The sequence below is a fragment of the Phyllostomus discolor genome, chromosome X (assembly GCF_004126475.2).
Source record: "Phyllostomus discolor isolate MPI-MPIP mPhyDis1 chromosome X, mPhyDis1.pri.v3, whole genome shotgun sequence".
NCBI classification, from domain to species: Eukaryota; Metazoa; Chordata; class Mammalia; order Chiroptera; family Phyllostomidae; genus Phyllostomus; species Phyllostomus discolor.
Window position 1 is genome coordinate 4543162 of NC_050198.1, and position 16832 is coordinate 4559993.

General features: G+C 36.5%; 1 protein-coding gene across 8 annotated transcripts in view; it reads right to left on the bottom strand.

Annotated features, from left to right (window-relative positions):
* Positions 1-336: 336 nt before the first annotated feature.
* The window catches only part of AP1S2 (adaptor related protein complex 1 subunit sigma 2), a 28365-nt gene continuing 11869 nt past the window's right edge, over positions 337-16832 (bottom strand). Inside the window, exons 5-6 of one of the 8 annotated variants that reach the window (XM_028522403.2) lie at positions 2609-2617; positions 337-1798 (exon numbers count right to left, since the gene is read on the bottom strand). In XM_028522403.2, coding sequence (XP_028378204.1) covers positions 1751-1798; positions 2609-2617 — 57 coding nt within the window. In that variant the 3' untranslated portion in view covers positions 337-1750. Of the gene's footprint in view, positions 1799-2608; positions 2618-4478; positions 5895-6573; positions 6624-6773; positions 7135-7158; positions 7408-9479; positions 9555-13701; positions 13797-16832 lie in introns of those variants that run through there. The other 7 variants (XR_004901008.1, XM_028522402.2, XM_028522405.2 and 4 more) reach the window with 7 other exon arrangements.

Consider the following 16832-nt stretch of genomic DNA (forward strand, 5'->3'; position numbering starts at 1 on the left):
TACATTGCCCGCAGGCCATAGGCTTGTTTTCAGTGTGTTGGAAGCTCTTTAAAGCTGCAACTCTCCTTTTCTTCCAGCAGACTAGCAACTTAATTTCATGGTAGTTGTTCCCTCGTCTTAGATATCATTTGAGTTTTGTAACATTTCTGATCTGTAGTCCATAGGAGGTCCCTTAACTAAGCTTGGATTTGCTGATGAGACACTAGGTGGCAAAGTCAGCCCGTTCGGTGAGTGTGCTGCCACCTCCAGTTCATGGGGGGATCCACGCGATTTGGAATACCTTTGATTACCTGCAGTCCAGTTGCTCATTCAGAAAGACTAGAAAAGTCAAGTGCATCAGGTTTTAAAAGCAGCATTTATTGATTGAAAATAAATGTGTAGATAAGCTCTCAGTAGCATGGAATCCACGTTATTTTTTAATAGACTTGAAGTATGTGTGTGCTTTTAACAACCACCACATTCAAATGGAAGTGAATTTTCAACATTTTACTGAGAAAAAAAAAGTTAAAATTCTTCTGTTAGCAGCTCTCCATAGTTTGACAAGCTTTTGGAAAGAGATAAAAACACACTACAGTGGTGTACATTGAACATTTATTACAACTAATTGGCAATGGGATAAGACAGTGCACACGTGGCCTGAATATTGGTCACAATCACAACAAAGCTTAATCCAGCCCAGCAGATACAAATGAAAGTGTAAACTGTGAGGATGTTTACCTATGGAATATGTATAAAAGTGATATTGATGCAGCTTTTAAAAATATAGGGCCCACTAATGCCATTCGACCTCACTCAGCTCTCACTTTTATATGAAATATGTTTTTATTTCTATTAAGATTTCCCATAACTAGAGAATGCTATGGAAGGGCAGGAAGCTGCCCCTAAAGTTTGCAGCACTTCTAAGTGGAGGGAAGCGATAAGGGTGAGCGAAGTAAATTTGGCTGCAACAAGCACCCCAGAGGGAATGTTAGTGCTTTAAACGACTTAGGCAATATGCTTTGTGAAGCGAGGAACTCATTTTCTGTTAAGACTGTCATGAAGATTTCCTGGTAAATCAACATTTCCATTTGGGGACATCAAAAACAATCCGGTGAAAGGGCTAAATGATTACCACCAAAAATTTATCTCAGGAGTCAATTACTTAGCCTTAAAAATAACATGCTATTATGAAATAGTCAATCTGTGTTCATCCCACCTTTGGAATGCCAAAGAAATAATTTTTAGTGTAAACATAATTCCAATTTAGTCATGTTTTCCCTTTGTTTCCAGGTATGTAGTTTCCAGTAAGGGTCTTTGGTATAATTTGGTTTTTTAAAGTTTCAACGTAAGAGTTAGATTTTTATTCATTTGATATGTGATGCCAATTCCCTTTATTCTCATATAAACTGAAGTGTACTGGTCTTTGGTTTCATAAGTTTCCTTTGCCAAAGACAGTGTTTAATAAATGTATATTGCCTGATTGTCATTTTCATAGATATAATCAGATTAAGAGAAACAGACCTGTAACACTTAAGGTATCCAGGTACCTTTCTTTTTCTGTATCACTCAAATTCATGTTTATGTCTCCTAAGTTATGGTTAACCAAAGTTCCCTTTAAAAAAAAAATTGTGTAGGCCTGAATGAAGCAGCTTAGCACAACAGTTAATACTGATAAGACGTCATCTTACACCATTAGCTAACATGGACATGAAGGCAGTGACCATCTACAGTGTGTGAAATGCCACAAGGAGTCATCAACAAGGGAGGAGAGTTATGTCAGTCCAATCTCTTCAAGAACACTACGTGGGGTTTCGGCTTCCTGTGGAGGGAAAATGTGAGACTGGTAAGCAGACCCGCGTGGCTGGAGAAGGTGAAACTGACGCAGAAGGACGTGCAAGTTTCAGAGAAGCGGCGAGCAGTTCAGTGGTATGGGCGGATTCCACTGCCGCGAGCCAGTGGTTATTTCTGGTTTTGTGTGGGAGCCACAGCATGTTTGCAGCATGCATTAAATATCTGCCGACTACTGACCTGTGTGCTGGACACTTGCTGTAACACAGAAAGCAGCCAGACCCACAGGCGATTTACGGAATCATTGCCTGCCTCCAGGAAAGGTTCTCTTGGTGTTCAAGTTCAACACCTCCCATAAACAAAAATGGGAAACTCTGAATTCTCCTGATTCTTCCCATAATTTGGATTTCTGTGCTTTGGGGAGGGGGCCATCACATGTATTTAGAGAAATGTCTTCCTCTGAGTTTTTATTCCATTTTTGACTTATCTGCCCCAGCAGTAAGGCTTCAGAAACTTACCTCCCCAGACCTTCCCAGGGCAACCAATGGCTTCAGTGGAGGCAACGTACATAAAGAACGCTCTGGGATAAAAGATATTTCTGTCCTATGTAACAACCAATACTAGCTTGAAACATCCAAGGAAGACAAAGCAGGCATATATCTAGAAAAAAATTATTTAAAAATTTCCCAAAGCGGTTGACTTTGCACTTCACAAAATAAAAAGGGACCAAGTAGTTCAAATTTCAGGTATTACTAGCAACAACTTTGTAGTTAAAAGGCATAGTATATTTTAATGAAGGAAAACGATGTAATTTTTAGTATCCAATAATAAATTAACTTACTTTTGCATCCTGATTGTGGTAAAGCACAAAACAAGGGAAAAAAATACATTAAACCATAAGTCCATAATATTAAATTGTATGTAAAGCACTACATAGAATAATCTAAGTCACACTTAAACGCTATGGTCTGTTTCCTCATTGGGAAAACAAGGATCATAGTACTTACCTTCATGTACAGAGATTAAGGGATAAGGCTTAGTACCCAACTCACAAAATTGCTCAAAATCTGTTGGCTGTTAGCATTACACAGTTGCAATCTAAATGAAGTTACTGAGCAGTTAGTAGTAAATGAAGTACTGTAAAGCAACTCTATATAAAGTTCATATAATGACCTTTTAGTATGTTTGTATACTAATGAAAATGGGTAAAAATCAGCCTTGGTGACATAGGCTATTTTTAATGAAGTATTCTTGCCCCCCAAACTTGAACCTCAACCTAGCCAGAGTACAGATCTAAATAAATATGGACGATAAGAAAACAAGTTCAACATCGCCACAAGACTACAATGAGCCAAATACAGAATGGAGGGAATTTTACAGCATAGGTGACTCAGTTAACAACAAAAAGGCATGGGGGAGAAAGCAGGAGTTGTGAAAAATGAAGAGAGGCTTAAGAGACATCAGCTACATACAATGTCAGCCTTGTTTGGAATCTGGTTTCGATGAACCAATTCTAAAAATATATTTTTCAGATTATGAGTGATGCAGTAACTGCTACACTGAGGAGGCAGGTTGTTTTTGTTATGAAAAATGGAACCACAATTACCATTAATTTCATGGGATGTGGTACTTATCTTTTAGGGATACATACTTTAGTTTTAAAGATGAAATGATATGATATCTAGGGCTTGCTCTAAAATACTGAGACAAAATGGGATGGCGGTGGCTGATGAAATTAGTAATCAAATCAGAATACTGAGCTGATGGTTATTGAAGTTGAGTGACGTATATACATGAGGATTCCTCATACTATTCTATTTGCATGTCTCAGTTGTCATGGTATAATTTTGAAAGAAAGTCTGATGGAAATGATATAATACTCCCAGGAGTGATGTAAGCCAGCCAGTCTCTTTCATTTTTAATGTCTAGCCTTAAACATTAAATACACTGAATCACATACGTAGTAAAATAAAACAATTTTAAAATCCTCTTCATTTAATGTTAAATACTTTTAAAAATACCATACAATTTCAGTGTGTTAATTAAAAGGTTGCCTACATCAAGTTCTATACATTTAACAGTCTTAAGCTTACCCATGTAAAAATGTCCACAATCCTACTCCCTGCAGCTGATTTCTTCTATGTGCTTGCTGCCTATGCCAATCAATCTTACATTGCATTTCTTGAGAACCATGTTGCGTTTCAAATATGAATTATTTAAAACACTTGTCTTTTTAAAAAGACCCAGAGTTATTTACACATTTTATTCCTTTGAGATTTGTACAGATAGTACAGTAGTTTTTTTCAAATTGCGTTTATAATATAAAGTGTAATTTTCACATGTTCACACTGAAACTGTAGCTCAAAATTGCCTAGGAAAACCATTACCCAAGAGTCAAATTCATAAATACATAGAAAGTAGAATGGTGGTTACCCAAGGGCTAGGGGAAGAGGGAAATGGAGAGTTGTTTTATGGGTACAGAGTTTCGGTTTTGCAAGATGAAAATTTCTGGAGATTTATCACAACAATGCGAATATGCTTAACACTACTGGACTGTGCACTTAAAAAGGGTTAAGCTGGTAAATTCTGTTACGTGTTTTTGTTTTTGTTTTTGTTTACCACAACTAAAAACATTATCTGGAAAAACTAAAATGTGAAATACATTACCAAAAGCGATGGAGAAGAAAAAAAGTCATTCACATGAGACAAAGTACATGCAATATTTTTATTTTAGACATGCAAGGGAAGCTATTTCAGAATCGACTAATTCAAAGCAAGCAGCTGTATACAGAAAACAAAACAAGCAACATCTTGTTACAACAGCTCAACACACAGCATCCAGAACAAACAGGCATGAGACAATGCATATTTATGCAGCATTAAAACCAGGTAAATAATATATTGCAGGGCAGGGAGCGGGATGGAGGGGAAAAATGGAAATGAAAGACCAATGTTTTCCAACGCTTTCAATGTATAATGCTAAATTCATTTGATAGCCCATCCAGGTGCTATGGTGAATGGTGAGCACTGCTTTGCATGCCTGCCTTACACACATTTTCATAGGTCTTCTTTCAGTGGTAAGCCAGTGTAAGCATCTTTTGAATTTACTGTTTAATGACAGCTTACTGAACTCAGGCTTTAAACTCTCTAGGTATAAACAATGAGTTATTTGGGACTTTCCTTTTATAATCAAGTATGTTGCATGTTTTACTAAAAGTATACACAATAATGATCAATATGAAAGGTTTTAATATTCAGAAGTATAAAACCATAGTTAACAAATCATTAAGTATTTTAAATGAAGACGATATGATAAAACCATGACCGGTAAGATATAAGTATTTAAACCTATTCAAATATTCGAATCTGACTATAGAAACTCAGTAGGAATATTTTGAAAGGGTTACTTACTATCAGACATTGCAGGTGAGATTTTTCTGATATAGCTTTCTGATAGTTCTTAAAGGGATTGGTATTATACAGCACACATGTGATTCAATAAATGTGGCATTACACATTTCTTAAAAACTGTGCATTTTTTACCTTAAATGATGTAATTGTACAGATTTTACTAGTATTTCCAAACACACTTGTAATGTGATACATTAAAACACATGAGCTCATATAGATTATAATATAGTCACACTAAATATAGTCTCCCCCCCAACATTTGAAGACCAAACCACACTATATATTATGGCACTGCTTATTGAAACCTAGCATTTCAGCTGTATTTTCTTTGGCAAACACTGTAACAATTGCTAGGTTTGCCTCTTACAAGATTAATCCCAAACGGTTCACAAATGACATGGATATGTTTAAGATGAAATATTACGAAAACATTCATAGGTCACATTTTTTCAGAAGAAATTAAGCCAGCTGCAAGCAGGAGTAAGCTACATCGAGATCACATATAGAATGAAAATAAAACAGAAAAGAGGACTACGAACAGGAAACAATTACAATTGTAAAGGTATTGATTCTGAAACATTCTATTATTATAAGATGGTCACAAGCTGAGGATATTTCCTTTCATAAGTATATCAGCTTTCTATTTCCTCTGTGAGACTGCATACGCGTCGAGGAGTCATTTAGTACACTGGGACATTAAAATATTCATGACGTGGCTACAAAAGAAATGCATATGTTCTTATACACAGTATACAAACTAACAATCAGATTTCTAGAAGGCCTAGTGTACAGTAAAGAAGACTTAAATGAAACCAATTTTTGTTTTTGTTGTTTGGTTATGGCTGGATATTTTAACTTCTAAACAATGCCCAGAAGGAGTTCGGATTCTTCTTTTATTAACTTGACTATATTTATATGTAAAATCAAAATGACCTACCTCCTAGAGAATCCTACAATATTTTCCATGTAAGACATCCGGTCAATGCTGAGTTAACTGAAAATTCGAGCAGAATACGCCCTCCTACCAGCATGTTCAAGTTCATCAGGATTTTGTTACACTAAGTCTAAGAATTTAATCCCTCAATGAAAATCATTACATCCTATGACAGCCATAAACTGTTTTACAGGATCTTAAAGGAAAATCTTTCCCAAGAAAAAGTGAAAAAGTAGTCACCCATCTGGTATTTTAAGTGGCAACAGATGTTTTTAGCGGTTCCCTTAGCTTAAACACACACACATGCACACCGAAAGACTGCCTTTGAGTCTAGGAATATACTTCTATTAAACAATCCTTTAAAGAACTGTCCAAACAGACCTGTATCTGTACCTACAAATGTATCTAAAAAGCTGTTTCTCACATCAGTGAGGTAACCTGAGGGGAGGTTTTAAACTGACCTTAGAGTGTCCGGAGATGAATTTCTCAGGACTCCAAGAACCTCCTGAAACTAGAGGCAAAATTATGTGCAGATTTCCTGAGAAGAGGACCCGTGGGATAATACCCCCACCAAAAGGCTTGTGCACTCAAAAATTTTTAAAGTTTAAAACTGCTTATTTGAGAGCTTTAAAAATATCCTCATTTCAGTATTTGTTCAGCGTGGTGCTTTAAAATGATAGACTACAAAATCATGTAAACTGTCCCAGTAAAATAAGAAACAGATTCTTATAAAATAACCATTAAAAACAAAAGTATCTGCAGAGAAAAGCCATTTAAATTACACTCCTCGGGTAATAACTAAACAGTTTAAAGAGGTAATTTCCATTTTTTCCCACCCAGAATAGATTATAGTGGAATGAAGCAAGCAGCAAGTTAAAATAATTATAATAAATTAAACCTCCAAATGCTTCATTTCTTCCAGAAGCTCATTTTCCACGGGGAATTCTATATCTGTATCAATGGCATCAGCGAGTCACAGTATTTAATAATACTTTTTGTCAATGAACCACTTTAAGCATTTTCTGTGCAACACAAAATAAATCATGGGTCATTACAAGAGCAAAATTCAATATTATCTGTTAAATGAAGTAATTGGGACTATCCCTTGGGATTTAATGTGATTAGACTTTTCAGGTAATGCTAAACTATAAATAATAAACTTAACAAACTTTTAATTACAAACTAAATTAGATATCCTACTACATTTTGATGCATGTCAGTATTCCAGCACGTATTCTAGTATGCTTTCTGACACCTCATGCAACTCTTGTTGTGATACACGTTCATTCTATTTTCTGGAGAGAGAATAAGAAAAGTTTAAGTCTGTCAAATAATCTTTCACCTGTATAATACCAAATCTTTGAGCATTTATATTATAGCTTTTAATCCTTTTGTTTTCTCTCTTAATTTTACACCATAGAGAGCATATGCCCATTAAAAGAAGTTTCCCAAATAGGGCCGAGTACACAGCCATTCCTCCCCAGAGGAGACTTAACTATGAAAGAGAATAAATAATTCTATAGGAACATTTCTCAGGGGTGGTAGACCTTCCACTCCTCTTAGGAAATGGTTGATGACAAACCACACTATTTTTTACAGCCAATGATCCACATTGTACTTGAACAAGAAATTAACATTCATCAATTATGAAGAATAGTCTTCATAGAGAGAAAACACTGTATTGGGAAAACATCCTCTGAGAAAAGAAACCCTAAAAAATAAATGTATTCTTTTACTACTTTTAAGTTGCTATATTTTATTTTTTAAAGATTTTATTTATTTACTTTTAGAGAGATGGGAAGAAAGGGAGAGAGGAAGAGAAATATTGATGTGAGAGAGAAACATCAACTGGGTACCCAGCCTGCAACCCAGGCATGTGCCCTGACCAGGAACCGAACCAGTGACCTTTTGGTTTGCAGGCTGTTTGCTCAACCCACTGGGCCACACCAGCCAGGGTGCTATAACATATTTTACATAACTTCCCAGTTTAGACTGATAGGCCTGAAAATGTTATGCTATAAACAATATTTAAGGTTGATTTTACCATGTTTATTGATTTAGACAGGGGAAGGGAGAGGGAGAGGGGGAGCGAAACATGGATCCACTGCCTCTTGCATGTGCCCTGAGCGGGAATCGAACCTTCAACCCTTTTGGTTTATGGGATGATGCTCCAACCAACTGAGCCATACTGGCCAGGGCTAAGATCGATTTTTAACTAAATGATAGAATTTACATCTAAATGCACATAATTACCCAAGTATTAAACATAACTCTAGTATTCTGGGCCCTGTACCACCAGTACCTCTTAAGAATCATGGAATAATTGTATTTAGAACGAGGAAGGTGAGAGAGTAAACTGTCTCAATAACAAACAAGGGGCCCCGTGCGGAACTGGACCTGCTATCTTCTACCACCCAGGAAACTGAGTTTTTAGATACACTAAAACATCAGTGGTGTAGATTACGTGGGAATATGGGCCAGAATAAAAATAGAAAAACATTTTATTCTAGTGATATTACAAATATATAAATCACAAGTTTCCCTTAGTACAGACTCTTGGAGAGCTAGTTTTTGAATAAAGATTAGGCATTTATTATTTTCAATCTGAAATGGGCTCATCACTGATTCGTTCACTGTTAGGTGTATTCCAAACCCTCAACATTTTCCCCAAGCTCGCTACCTCTTTCTGTCCTCCTCAGTTCCCAGCAGCTCTCCACTAGCTCACGTAGCTTCCCAAAGCCAAGAAAATGACAACACTCTCAATTTCACTCGCCCAGCTCATGAGGAAAAAAATCTACAGCTTTCCCAACATTATTTCCTCGAGAAAGGAGGAAAAACTCATCTTGCCCAAGACCAATGTTTGATTCCATTCCCATTCATCCTCAATATAGGTACTTTCCCTTTATTCTATTACTGTTTTTCATCACTCTCTGCATTAGTTCCTCCTCCTTAGTATGCTTATGTTCAACTTTCCTCCATACTAAGAATAATCTTTTTCTCACCCCCTACAAAAAGGACCAGATGTAGTGCGAAGTGTAGGATAACAAACATTTTGAGGAATTGAGTTACACCTGTTCTCAAAATCACCCACGTTCCTTAAAAAAGACAAACTCATTACCTTAAAAATTCCCAGGCATTCACCATACTAAGGGTGATAGGATGCAAAGTGATGTGGGAAAACTGGTAAGCTAGCCATTATCTGAAGGCTTAAGTCCTGTTGATATGAGAATCGCTTAGGTAAACTAGCGGTAGTGAATCTAAAATTGAAAACCTAGTCTCTGATTTCCTCTTTCTAGTACACAATGTAGTCAGAGAAAATAATTCACATTTAGTAAAAAATAAGTAAGTGTAATTTGAAGTTACAGTTCTATTCCACTTTTTCTTACAAAGGGGCTTCATTTATTCCTTGCCATATAAAGTAGTGTCCTTTGTACTTCACGTTCTAGAGATACAGCGGTTCTTTTGATTACCCCTCACTGAATTCTGTGGCAAAGGCCTTACTAACTCAGGAACCCTATTCCCTGTGCTGAAGGCCAAAGGGCCAGAGAGCCAGAAAGTATGCAAACTCACTGAGATCCATTATTAGCAATGAATGAAAAGGAGAATTGAAAGCACTTTTTAAGTATCTTTTAGATGACAAGGCTCACAGTGTCAGTGCTATTTCACAACCAATTGTGAGGCACTAGGAAAGTCAAGTGCTTTTTTTTACATTAAATTAGTAACGAGTGCCAAGAACAGTAATTGCTCCAGGTGGTGGAAATGGGAAAATGGTAAGACAAATGCTTCACTGGACATGCTGAAACTTTCTTTTTAGCAACAGCTACTCTAAGTTCTACCTGATGGGGTAACACAATGTATACTCTTCCATTCACACAGCGCTGTCATTTAAAAAATTATAAATTAGAAAAATTTATGCTTTTAAATGTACTTATAATACATGCTTATTTTTCACTTCTAGAAGGGGGGGGGGTCCTGAAACATTTTCAGAATTAATGCCATTAAGTTAATGCCTGGCTCCTAAATCTTTTTTTTTAATAAAGATTTTATTTATTTTTTAGACAGAGGGGAAGGGAGGAAGAGAGGGAGAGAAACGACTGGTTGCCTCTTGCATGCCGCAAACCAGAGACTTGGCCCGCAACACAGGCCTGTGCCCTGACTCAAAGGGGCGGCGACCTTTTGGTTCGCGGGAAGATGCCCAACCCACTGAGCCACACTGGTCTGGGCTGGCTCCTAAATTTTTTCTCACTTAACATACGTTAAGTATCTTTTCTATATCATTACATAGAAACTGATCTCATTTCTTTTACAGGCAGGTATTTGCTTTGATCTTCCATTTGGATCATAACTTGAAATGTCCTAAATTTAATCACGATTTTCCAAACAAAAGACTTCTAGGAATCACTGAATTTCAAATATTCAAACTCTGAATATCTTTACTGAGTATATTCTTTAAGGCCAATTGGGCACCCCCCCAACCCCACCAAAAAAACCCAACAACAAATCTTTACACAATAAATCTGTATATGCAAATTCTGACCATTTAAACTATTCCTCCTTTAAGAAATGATCAAATCCCTAAGGTGGATGAGGAAATGGGCAGAAAATTCAAGTGTTCTAACTGCCTGGAGGATATATTCAATTCTGTTTCCTGGTAAAAACTCAATTACCTTAATAGATGTTAACAGATTTGGTGGTTGCTGAGGAAATTAAATTATATAGTGACATCCCACAAGCTTTGTTGTGGGTTACATGCTGAAGTCAACCATAGATTATCTCCCCAGGCAGTGGTTATTGAGTAAAAATAATTTTAGTGAATCAGAGGTAATTTTTCCAAGAATTTACGTGTTCCTAAGGATGTTTGTCCTCCTTTCCTAATATTTAGGCTTTTTTCCCCCTTGTCTTTCCTCTCCTACTCTGATTCATTTCTATCTATTCATTTATACACTGGACTATATACAGGGTTGGGTAAAAAGTAGGTTTACTGTGCTGAGCACGCAACAGTTTACCATACTAGTATTTATTAATTAGTGTATTATTTTCCATACAAACGATTATAAACCTACTTTTGCCCCACCCTCTATTATACTGACAAGATGTAGCAGTCTTTAATGTAAATGTGATCTATAAATGGATTCTTTATATGTTGCATGGTATTAAATTAAACCAGGATTTCTCAACTTCAGTGCTGTTGACACTCCACGCTAGATAATTCCCGGGTATGGGAGGGCTGTCCTCATCACTGTTGGATGCTTAGCAGCATCTTCGGTCTTAACCTACTAGATGCCAGTAGCACACCCCCGCCAGTTGTGACAATCAAAAATGTGTCCAGACACTGCCAAGTGTCCCCCGAGGAGGCACAATTACCCCCGCCACCCCAGTTGAGAACTAATGAGTAAATCTAATTGTCTCTGGTTGGTGGGTAAGATTATGTCCTACTGTGCTTGCCTGTATTTGTTCATTTTCCTATAATGGGAATTTTTATTGTTTTAAAAAGGCAACAGAAGAAACAGAAGAAAAAAATTAAAAAGAATGTATCAGTAGAGCAAAAAAGAACCCGAAGCCTACAATTTTCCAGAAAGTACTCTGTAAAGAAAAAAATCATCACCACAGCTAATAGTATGCTCTTCTGCAGGCCCCAATCCTAGGGCTCATGCAAGCAATTTAGTAAATGAGGATCAGCATGGAAAACAGGGAGAATAGAATAGAAAATGTGAGATTGCAAAATAAGAATATATTATTTAACACAAGTTTTTTTTGGTGTATCTACATGTAACTCTGGTGATATAAAATGTACTTATCACTGTGGGTTCTTATGAAATGCTTTTGAAAATCAGATTTACAGTTACTGAATCTTTTCAGTTATTCCAACTTTTCCTTATTACAAATAGCCCAGAGTAGCAAAAGTTGGCTCAGAATGAGTTAAAATCAAACACCAGGGAGGGGGATCCTCAAAATTCTGAAAAGCAGACAAATAAGACAAATAAAGAGACATGGAAATAAAGAACAAACTGACAGTAACCAGAGGGGAGGGGGAGGGAGATAACGGGGGAAAGAAGGGGAAGGGTCATCAAGGAACGTGTATAAAGGACCCATGGACAAAGCCAAAGGGGTACAATTGGGGGTGGGAGGTGGGGGAAAGTGCTGATGGGAAAATGGAGACAACTGTATTTGAACATTAATAAAAAGAAAAATAAATAAAATGGGAAACTAGAGCAAAACAAAACAAAACAAAATATATAAATATACAGCAAAATGATTACAACCTAAAAACCAGTGACCAGGGACATTGGCCAAATTGTTTCTTATTAAATGTAAGGTGACAGGCAAGATTTGTTCTCCCTTGTGTTTTTTTCCCCCGTATCTACCCTTCTGTACTGTCCATTTCAAACATTAATGTACCCAAACCTCACTTATCCAGAATTTGTTCTAGCAGACTCCAATCAGGTTTACCTAAAAAGAAATTAAAATACGTTGGCATAAAAGACTACAGCCTGGTTAACTTTCAACCCAATTTAAAAGTAAAGGGTTTAGGCTTAAAGGCTTTAACATAAGCAGTGGTCACTGCAAAGGAATTACAGGAGTTTGTCTAAGAGGATTTGTATCAAAATACTTTTTCCTGTTAAATGATATTTTATGTATTTGAAAGCATCTGTTTTATTTTTTTTGTTTGTTTTATTTTTAGAGAGGGGAAAGGGAGAAGAAAGAGAGAAAGAGAAACATCAATGTGTGGTTGCCTCTCATGCCTCCACTACAGGGACCCCAACCCACAACCCAGGCATGTGGCCAGACTGGGAATTGAACCAGCGCCCCTTTGGTTTGCAGGCTGGCAGTCAATCCACTGAGCCACACCAACCAGGGCAGCATCTGTTTTAAAACAATGTAAGATTCTTGAGTTTCACTAGCATGCCCAAATATTCTTAATTACCAAGATCTTAATTAAAAAAAAAACCCCACTAAAATTTATTAAAGTTTTAAAAGACACAAGTTTTAAATATCTTAAGAAATACTTATTAAAATAATTTTAAATTACAAAAGATTTATTTTTTAAAGAAATCAGTTTGTCTATTAAGACTGTTACCTTTACCCTGCAGTCCAACAGATTACTATTTCTACAAAGATACTGCATAGTATTAGGATATATCACGTAGCCCCAGAACTAAAAGAAATCAGTTTTAGCAGCACTGTCTAGACGAGGCAGATTAACAATCGCAACTCCAGTAAATCTGTTCATAAAGTGGATCATATTGAAGTAGAAACAAATTCATGAGTGTAATGCTTGCTACCTCACTTATTTTCATTTCTCAGATTGCTTTAGTGAGAAACAATAGCAATAGCAAACAAACCTCAAAAGGAACCGCCCACACTTCAAAACGATGCTATTAGTATAAAAAAGAAAGGCTGACACATCTCAAAAAGCACTGATCAACACCATCATGCATCCACAGCTGAGGGTTAAAGCCCAAAGCCCAGTAGTTAACTACTTGATCTTCACAGAATCAAGCGAGGACTTGATATCATCTCACGTGCAACAGTCTTTGCATAACACCCCACTGTATCCATGCCACAAAAATGGTAAATGTAGTAGTTACCAATAAATAAGCTGGGGCTCAAAGGGACTAAAGTCTTAAACTGTTCTTTATCATAAGATATCCTCAGACAAACCTCCCCATTCTTCATTCTGGCTCTATAAAATTAAGGAGCAAAGAAAAACTGTTAAGTGCCTTACTTCACAAAGAAAATGCACTCTATATTCCTTTGTTATATATGTGTATAAAATAAATCCAACTGTGACACTCCCCCTTGCACGCTCCCCCCCAAAAAAGACTAGCTGAAAATAGGTACTCAAGTGGTGTGTGGGGGGAGAAGTGTTCCAACTACAGCAAAGAATGTCAGTTTAGGAATCTCAGCATGTTGCACTTTAATTTTTTAAGAATCAAGTTAAGTATCAGTGGCATGTTAATAAAGTGTTTTAAATTAAGACAAATATTAAAAATTGAATAACGGACAGATTTTTCTGGGCTTTACCCTCAAATCTAATTATGTATTCATACAAACGAATACCAAAAGGAATAAAGAGTTCAATCTAGAAATGTCAAAACTAAAACCCTTGTTTACCAAGTAATTAAGTAAAATACAAGATATCTTTACTACATAATCACTGTCTGATATTTTAATGATTATTGAGTAGACAGTTATGTTAGGGTCTCATTACTATTAGATGCTAATAGAAAATCTACTTTAGCAACTACTGTCTGCCCTGTTTTCCGATAAAATGAAGGATTACCTACAGAAAACAAGGATTACCTAAACAAACTACGTGACATTTACACTAATGGGTAAAAGGGAAGCTTGAAAGAAATTGTTCTGAAGAAAATAAACATTCTTAAGGATAGAAATGTATACTGTACAAATTTTAAAAGGCCTAAAATCAAAATCATTGTGTGATTTGCATGTATCTTTAAGCCAACAGATATTTTCATTATAAATTCAAAGCCACCTTTCAAGCAAAAAACCTGACACTGAAAAGAAAAATCACAAGACAACTGACCCTTGAACAACCCAGTGTACAGGTGGTGGTGTCGGAGCCAGCAACACCATGCACCCGAAAATCTAAGTATAACTCCCCCAAAACTTAAGTTGTCCCTCAGTATCCTCGGGGAATTCGTTCCAAGATCCCTGTGGATACCCCAAATCTGAGGATGGTCAAGTCCTGATTTAAAATGATGTAGTATACTGCACACAGTCAGCCCTCTGCAGCCACAGACTCCCCATTGGAGGGTCGAAAATAGTACTGGTATTTATCGAAATAAAAAATCTGCGTTTAAGTGCACCTGCACAGTTCAAACCCATGTTGTTCAGGGTAAGCTGTACATGAAAAACTAGGTAAACATTAATTAATTAGAACTTTTACAAATTTAAGGCTGCATTTAGATAAGTATCTTTACAATTATATTTACAATTTTACCAGCAAAATCATTTCATGACATAGACCAAGTGAATACTTATCCCAAATTATAAGACCAGAAAAGCTACTACAGATCTTGGTGTTTTGAAAAATCCAACAAAAAATAATTTGAAATATATGATTTATATCTATATATACAATTAAAAAACTCCAACTATGGATAATTTGGAAAATGAAAATTTCTAGTCCAAAAAGTAAAAGATGCCTATCAGCCTTAGGAAATATATTCTGTTCAATACAAAGAAACCTCCAGGAGAATGACTGTTTATTTGTTTTTTTAACTATATTACCGAGAAACACAGAAGTTGGTATCTGAAACAGAATGTTTAAAATACACATATCAACACAATGCACAAGTAGGGGGGTTGGGGAACAATAAGAGCAGTGTTTCAGGCTTACACAGCTCTGGGAGTCTCATAGACCTGGGTTTGGAACCCTGGTTTTGCAACTGCTACCTAGGCCCTCACTGAGCCTCTACTTCCTTTGTTACAAAGGCTCTCATGATGCTTTCTCAGGGCATCCTGAGGATTAGCAAGGATGCCTCCTATCTAGGTGCTCAATAAACATTAGCTATCATCATAGTTCTCTTTTGTTGTCATGGTGTCCACACACAAACTTTTTTTAGTAGTTTGTGGGATGCTTTTTCTCATCTTATCCCACCATCTATTATATGAACAAAATATTCAAATATTCTTCCAGAGATGTAATCATGATTCATGTATCAACTTATAGATAAATGTGTTTTAGGAAACAAGTACCTTGTCATCCCCGGATTTCATGTGACAGTGTGTTGGTGAATAACCTGAATAACAGGTTAGCCTGTTAACCTAAAGCCTTACTGCCACATACAGACTAGCTTGGCTTCATAAAGGCCTTAACCTGCAATGTATCATAACTCACTCTAAATTCGTAAGGGGCCAGCCACCTTCTGCCTTCCGAGAACTGAATGGTTACATTGAGAAAAATGGTTCACTCAGACCGCTGAATAGAAAATGTCTTAATGTACTATCATTTTGGTTTACGTACAAAACAATATAAAGGTAGTCAATGATGAGATATAGGGCCAAAGCTCTCTTCTAAAAACAAGGAACTGTTATTAATGGTCAATTTTTTTTAACTAGTGTGAGATAAGATCAGAATCATAGATATCCTATGATTCTCTCTCCATTCCTACTTTCCCAGCTAAAGATATAAAAATACTACTCCAAAAAGGGAGACATTACTTACTGTTATAATGCTTCAATAGCAGGAGTACACACACACACACACACACACACACACAGTGTCTCACAAATATGAACCTATAGTAACTTTTTTATCCCCTAGTACATTAAATACTCACAATACATGCTATGAATACATGCTATGAACTTAGCATGTTTGTCATACTACAAAGTCTACCAATTCCCCAGTAGTTTTTTCTTCTCTTTTTAATCTTCACCTGATGGCATTTTTGTCATTGCTTTTAGAGGGAGAGGAAGGGAGAGAGAAGGATAGAGAGACAGATCGATGTGAGAGAACCCAGGAACCAAACCCGCAACACAGGTATGTGCCCTGACTGGGAATCGAACCAGCAACCTTTGGCTTTGTGGGACGACACCCAACCAATTGAACCACACCGGTCAGGGCTCCCAGTCAAGTTTTCAAAGCAATCTAGACACAAGGAGATATCAGTAGTACCCTAAATATAACTCTCCAGAAAAAAAAATTAAAATTAAAAGTTGAGCTTCAATACTTTTAGAAACGTTTTAAGGC